This window comes from Nuphar pumila, chromosome 9 (genome assembly GCF_984573655.1).
Source record: "Nuphar pumila chromosome 9, dmNupPumi1.hap1.1, whole genome shotgun sequence".
Taxonomy (NCBI): Eukaryota; Viridiplantae; Streptophyta; class Magnoliopsida; order Nymphaeales; family Nymphaeaceae; genus Nuphar; species Nuphar pumila.
Window position 1 is genome coordinate 123,384,935 of NC_143257.1, and position 7,607 is coordinate 123,392,541.

Here is a 7,607-nt window from a genome sequence, read left to right on the forward strand (position 1 = left end):
ATACACGTATGCAAATGGAATTTGTTACAGTTGTTGAAACGCTTCTTTTTTTTCAAGTTTTACAAGTAAAACATCAAATCAGAGAATTATCAACCACTGCTTTTCTCTGAGATAAATGTGACAAATCAATAACCGAATGGAGTTAAATGTGGTCAGTCAAAGTATCCAGCATCTGCAACCTTGCGAATCTTGAAGGCCCTCGAACCATCGATCCCAAGCTGGGGTAGCAGGCCCGATTGTCCTGCACATCATAAATGCAAACTAAAGTTTCAACAGGATGAGTGGAAGAGACCATAAGCAAGAAAAGGGCAGCAGAACAAAATTCTTACATAGGGAGCAGCGGATCTGGTTTCATTTCTATATTAAGCAGCAACCTGATGAAAAAGAGCCAGACTTTTTAGTAGGTTGTCATTTGAAAAGACTCTAGGATGAGATCTGACGCATGGAGTGAGCATACATACTCCTGACATGCAATGGAAACTTTTTCTGTTTTCTCTAGCTCTTCCAGTTCTTTCTGAAGATGAAAACCAGATAATGAGCTACCCTAGAATTGATGCTTTATTTTGAAAAAACAATGAGACATATACATCATAAGTTCTAGAAAGCAGGAGGTGGAGAGCCAAAGAAACCAAAAAGAAAAAATAGTACAACACCATGTAGAAATTAAATAAAAAAAGAGAAGAAATCCTGATCTTTAACGCTCAGGAACACTGCATTTTGGAGAGTTTTTAACTTAAGATCATGTGGACCAAACAACCAAATATCACTAAAATAGCAAATGCTTGATAAAATGTCAGTAAATGATTTTTATGATGGGTTTATATCTGCAGCTATATTGATTCACACAAAAATATCTTTTTTTTTATGATGAACCCTCACTGAAGCGAGAAAAACCCTTGGGTGATGCAGCAGTCTGAAATCAAGAATGTATTGATTATTCATCCACTTCCGCTCTGCGTTTTCACAAGTCTACTCAAATGGATTCACTACCATATACTGTAGGTATTAACAAATGCACTAGTCTGAAGAAAGCCATATCAATCCCATTTATGGTAGTATACTTGAAAGAATAGAAAGTGAAAAGAACTGGCACCAAAGCATACACGAAATGCCAAGGAAGATGCAGATACCATGATGAGAATCAGATGAGAAGCCAAGCCACATGGCAGAGAAGAACATCCCCAGCAATTTTATAGCTGCGTGTGGAAACCGATTGATTTTTTGCATGCATGGAAAGCTAGTATTTGGATCATCATCATCATCAACAACCCTTATCTCAACTACATGTGGTCGTCGGCTAAAGCTAGTGTTCAGGTCTACTAGTAAAAACCAAATGTTTCTCTCTTGCCATAATGTCCACCACGCAGTAAAAGCCATAAAATTATCTTCCACCTACACAGCATCCACCATTCCCAAAAATTATTTAAACTTGGGAACATGGCAGTGACCTCATAATCTTTGCCTGGAAACTAACTCAAGAGTTGCCTGGAAAATAATCAATGAGGAACCATGTTGTAGTAGTCCTAATAATCTTTCCCAATGAAGGATACTGTCCTTGTGCAAGCATCTTGGATTTCTGGATGCTTGCCATCTCTATGATTGGCCACTGTCCCTGGTGTTTGCCTCTTCATTTAGGAAGTAATGGAGAATTCTCACCAGGCCCTCATTTGCTTAGAGTTTACACTACAAAGAAATTCCTGTTTGGCTACTATTCTCAAGTCAACAACACTCTGGCCTCTGCCTGTTGGAATCAGCATTACCACCTCGGGAGGTAGCAACAACACGTCCCAGAAAAATTACCACCTCATAAAAATTCTATCTAGTTAAACACCAACTTAAGCATAGCCTCAGATTTATTTATGCATTCTTGATGACCATGCAGCTTTGCTTTTCCTAACATGGCACAAAAGCAAGTTGCCATAGGCCTTTTTACAGTTTAGAACCAAAAGTTCTCCATGCTTGATTTAGCCCAGGAGTTTATCTGTGCTACTATTTTTGGCATAGTATTTTGCTACTATTTTTGGCATAGTATTTTCAAGAATTTCTTCTTTTAGCAACCTTGTTGACCGGATATAGGACTAAGCTAGAAAAGATGATATGTATGTGGTCTTTCCTTTTATCTTCCTCTCATGGAATGAAGAAACATAAAATTCCATTAGAAGAAAGAAACCTGCATGACACAGTTGATAAGATGACAGTAAGGACAAGCAAATTCTTAGGGATGGATGTTCACGTGATCTTCCAGACCATTTATCTCCCAGACCGTCCCAGACCTTTTTTAAAAAACATACTTGCACGAGTTTTTTGTTAACCAAGCTTTGGATTGAATCAATTTAACAAGAAATATTGATTTTTATTTGATCAAATTTTTGATGCAATAAGTACCCTTGAATTTTTTTTATTGAGCTAAAAACACATCTAAACATGAAAAAAAGCAAGCTAATAAATGTTTTCTACTAAATAAAGCACAGAGATTGCATCTATGGGTTTAGACTTTAGATTATACAAAAAAGACATGCAAGTATGTTTTTTAGAAGAGTCTGGAATGGTTTGGGGAAATAAATGGTCTGGAAGCTACACATTACTCTTGTCACATAATATAATGACAATTTGTCTTCTAAAAGGAAAAATATTGGATGAATAGATCGCACATATTGATAACTTTTGTTATTTTTTTACATCATTGCAAACACTCTCACATCTTGCTAATAACATCTCTTTGTCAGTGTTTCTAGTTTCTAAATATTTTTCATGCTAGTAACCAATAACTTCTATTTCTTTCTTGTCAAAACTAGGAGCTACTTTGGCAGTTTTCCAGCTTTACCTTACTGGAATTCCTATAATAACTGCATTGGCATATACATATTGTTTTGACTCCTTTCTGTCCAGCACACTGCAAAAAAGGAGGTTTCATATCTATAGACCAGTACATACAAAAGAATTGTTGAGACACGAGTATGAGATGCGGCACGAATATGTTTTGTAAGAGACAGGATTTTTGTAAAACTAGGATATGGGGACACGGCTAAACTATACTGAATTCATCTATGAGGTCTGATTAAGAAGCTGCAAACTACACCCATGAATTCTAATAGGTGGGTGTAGATAGGGTCGGGTTTGGTTCGGGTTTAAAATAAGATACATATTGTATCATAAAAAATCACATTTTTTTAATAAAAAAATTCCAAAATTTCCAAAAAAAAACATGAAAAATCATTAGCAAAAATTCTCAAAAAAGCATAACACATGAATCAATGATTAATTGCACAAAATACAACCATAAAATCACATATGAAGCATTTATGTCTCTATGAGTTGCACAAGACTTCATCAAACATCAACTATCTCACAACAAAAATGCAAAATATTAAATATCTTGCAATGATGGAAATGAGACGCAAAAAATAGTTTTTTTTTTACCTTAACATACTTCCTTGAGTGAAAAAATTGTGGAAATGCACTCTTACTTGAGCAAACTGCAAAAGCCTTTTCCCTTAGGGCATGGGTTGACCCCCAAATCACTCTCACAATTCTAATGGTGTGTGGATACCCCTCTATTGGCCTCTACACAAATGAGGGAGTTGGCCCTCAAGAGGTCTTTAAAACCCAAGAAGAAAAAATTACAATTCGACCAATTTTAAAGTGTGGTGTGTATCATACGATATGATACGATACAAGGTTGTATCGTACAATACATATGATATAGATACGATACACACCCGTATCGTGATACGAGTGTATAACGTATCATTATTTCACATAGTAACAATACATATCGTACAATGCAACATTGGTTGTAAGTATCTTAGCGTATCGTATCTATGGAGTGTTCTGCTACAATACACAGTTGTATCTCGATACGGGTGTGTATCCTACAATACACCCTTGTATTTTACAATACACTCTGATACAGGGTGTATCTTAAGATACACTATAAATACAATTTAAGTGCACTCATTTCAATTTTTTTCCTTTGGGGCTAGTTCATATTCTTCCCTAAAGAGCTTAAGAGTGATTTAGAGATTTTTTTTTTTGCGAAAAAAATGAAGAAAATGATGACGATACTCATGGTTGACGTTATCTAATTAATTTTTGTTTAAATTTTAAAAAAATTGGTTAATGTAAAATTTTCAAATACTAAAAATACCTTTCATGATATTTTTTTTGTTCATGTAAACACACATTATTCTGAATCTTGTGACTTATCAGCTTAGATTCATTATTTAATATGCATATTATTCCATAGTTTACATTTTTCTTGTGAGATATGCATGCCATTTATAGCATAATATCTTTGAATGTTCAACATCTTATGCATGCCATTCATAACACATAAGTTTTTTTATGTGATATTATAGATTTATCTTATGCAATTCATCATTTTTTTCTTGTGTCATGAATTTTTAGATTTTTCCTGTTTTTTTGGAATTTTTAATTTTTATTTAAAACATACGATTTTTTACGATACGTATCTTATTTTGGGCCTGGCCGATATAGGGTACGATATGTTTTTTACAACATTGATGAGTAATAACTCATTACCTGTGCATTATTGAGTAAATCTGACTGTACGGATTGATTTATCATGGTTAATTTTCTTTATCACATGCCTTGAATTAATATTTTGAATAAGAACAAAAATGAACTGTTCAAATAGCATCAAAATATATTTATAAAAAGAAGGCTTCCCACATCCAAATTTTTAGGCTAAAACATGATTTGTACTAATCAAACAAAACTAAACCCATCAGTATGGTCTGATGATCTGATCTGCTTGAAAATGCATGAAGTAAGAGTGAACTCATTGATAACAATATATATATATATATATATATATATATATATATATATATTTCAGCTTGTGGTTTCTATAAACTAATCATTTCAAATCTTACCTTCAGGCATAGCTCCATCCCCCAATCTGTGTATGAAATAACTCAATGATCCAAGAAGTTATCAGTGGTTATGTTTCACATATATCATATAACTTTTAGTTGTTTTCTATCATGCTACTTGAATTTTCTGTATATATTCATCAACACCTTGATCCTGCCACTTGATGGTTGACTTTTTTTTATCAGCTGATGTACTCATGATGAACTATTAAAGAGCTCCTTTTCTTGCTAATAACTTGATGATCCCACCATAGTGACAAACATTTTTATTGGCAATTTCTTGTTTTTAAAAAACTCGCAGAGAAATTGAAAAAAATTCATAAATCTCGCATTTTTTCGGCAAAATCTCTGCAATAAAAAATTTAATTAAAAAAATATAAAAAATATTTTTATGAGAAATTATTAATAAAAACTATTTAAAAATAAAAATACATGATTTTTTCATGATAAATAGCCGTTTAAAACGTAAATATGGCGTTTAAATCGTGGTATTTATGTTTTTTCATAAATCTCGCGATATTTTGTAAATCTCGCGAGAAATTGCCGTTTTAAACTTTCAGGCAATTTCTCGCGATATTATCGCGAGATTTTCATAAATCTTGCGATATTTGTCACACTGGATCCCACAGGCTATCAGTGGTTATCTTCCATGTGTATCAGATAACTTTTAGTTGTTTTGTCATGATACTTGAATTTTCTGTATGTGTACATCAGCACCTTGATCCTGCCACATGATTGGTTTTCTTTTCATATTAGCTGATGTACTTCTGATCCGCTATGCAAAGGGACAATCTTCTTTCTGGCTTAATTTTTACCTAATGCTTTTGGTTACAACCTGATAACTTTATGATTGTTGGGAGAACGGGGAAGAAGAACACTTCAATTGACTAGCTTATATTGAAGAAGCAAGAAGCAATTGACAGATCTAAATCTAAAGAGCATATGTCAACACCTACTGATTCATAATTTCTTTTAGGCTTTTTCAATAGTTCTACACACCCTCATACTAAAAAAGGTGCTTTAGTTTGAAGAAAAAAAAGTTGCCACAGATCAAGCAATGCATCACTAAAAATTCTTAGTCAGAAACTAAAACTTACCTCACTAGAGTCCTAACGATTTCACAAAATCAAACATGGAGTACCGTTTATGGTTCTTGGTGAACCACCGACATGGTCTTGCTACCAATCTAAAGATTTTAGGGGAGTACAGTTGGTTATGCATGTCTTATAAATGTTCTATTAGTTTTTTCCCGCACTATACAGCTACTTCTTCATAAGGGTTATGTAACAAACCGGTCATCAACCAAACTTTAACTTCTCCCTCCCGAACCTTTACTGTTTGGTATGACCATAAAACCTGGTTCAGCAAATCAGCCATTACAACACCTTATGCAGCTAACCTCGATACAATCAAAAAACGAAATGTTCAAGAACAATCACCCATGCTGCTCTGACCAATGTTCTCACATCCAAACTTATTGAGAATAAAGATCGAACAGCAACCATTGTAAACCCCAAATTTCTATATAGTCTACTGTAAGAAAAGAAACAGTTCAACAACACTGAAGCTTCAGCATTTCACAAGTTCCGAATGAATGGGCATTCATAAGGTCAACCAAATTGCAATTCAAGTTAAAAACACAAATGATCCACACCCATTTGATTCAAACATAATAAGTTCTCCCAAAAATACTAAAGCTACAATTTTTCAGTAAATCCATGAAACTTAACCAGATTATGTTCCCCAAATCAACTCCTTCACATAATTCAGACTCGCTCTCCATTCACTACCCCCCCCCCCCCCCCAAAAAAAAAAAAAAAATTTAATAAAAAAATAAAAAACACAACAGAAATCACGAACCAAAAGATCAACAACAGCAATAAAAAAATCAATCCCAAGAAACAATATCAAAAACCAACCTCAAGAAACCGCGCCTCTTGCTCCAACCGCTTCAACTCCGCCTGAATCCGGTGCTTCCCCCGTGAGTCCGCCGCCGCCGGGAGCTCGTGTATCGGTGGAGATTCGACTGAGGCCTCCGCCACTGCTGTCTGCATCTCCGAACCCTAGAATCTACGAAAGGTCTATCTTTTTTTGAAAAAAAAAATAACTCCGAAAATAATTACAAAATCCAAAGGTGGGGCTTCATCGAATGATCCAACAAACTCTAATTCTCAGGAGCCGATGGAAGATTACATCACAAACGACACGAATCCTCCCCTCCCCAAAATTCCCCCAATAAATAAAAAAATCCTCCTTTTGTATCAGAAAACCAACACAAAGATCATCGAGGAAAGACAAAGACGAAATGAAACAGAAAAACTATTTTTTCGAAAATCAGACGAAGATTCAACCATGGAGTTTGAATCTATCGATTCCGAGGATGGCCAAAAGAATAACGACAAGTTTTTAAGCAAAAAATAAAAATAATAATAGCGGAAAAGAGGGTATCGATGGTCGGTAAAAGGAGGAACGAAGCGAAGAGACGGCGAAGATTCGAAGTCTCCAGAAAAGGGCGAAAAGAGCGACAATGGAGGAAGAGAGAGGAAAAAAAAAGAAGCGACAGGGAAAAGGGCAAAAGCGCGTGAGAAAAAAGGCGAGGGTTTTTGTGAGGGTTGGAAGAAGAGAGGGAGAGAAAAGAATAAAATAAAGATTAGGGGGCGAAAAGGCAGCTGATTTTTTTCCCTATTTTACGCATTGACCACCCTGTCACCT

At 34.9% G+C, this 7,607-nt stretch overlaps 1 protein-coding gene across 1 annotated transcript; it reads right to left on the reverse strand.

Annotated features, from left to right (window-relative positions):
- Positions 1–9: 9 nt before the first annotated feature.
- LOC149829234 (guanine nucleotide-binding protein subunit gamma 1-like) lies at positions 10–7,401 on the reverse strand. Its single transcript, XM_090017990.1, has 4 exons — positions 6,815–7,401; positions 462–514; positions 330–374; positions 10–241 (listed from the first exon to the last, which is right to left on the reverse strand). The coding sequence occupies exons 1-4, from the start codon at positions 6,947–6,949 to the stop codon at positions 157–159; spliced, it is 318 nt and encodes a 105-aa protein (XP_089874116.1). The 5' UTR covers positions 6,950–7,401; the 3' UTR covers positions 10–156.
- Positions 7,402–7,607: the final 206 nt, after the last annotated feature.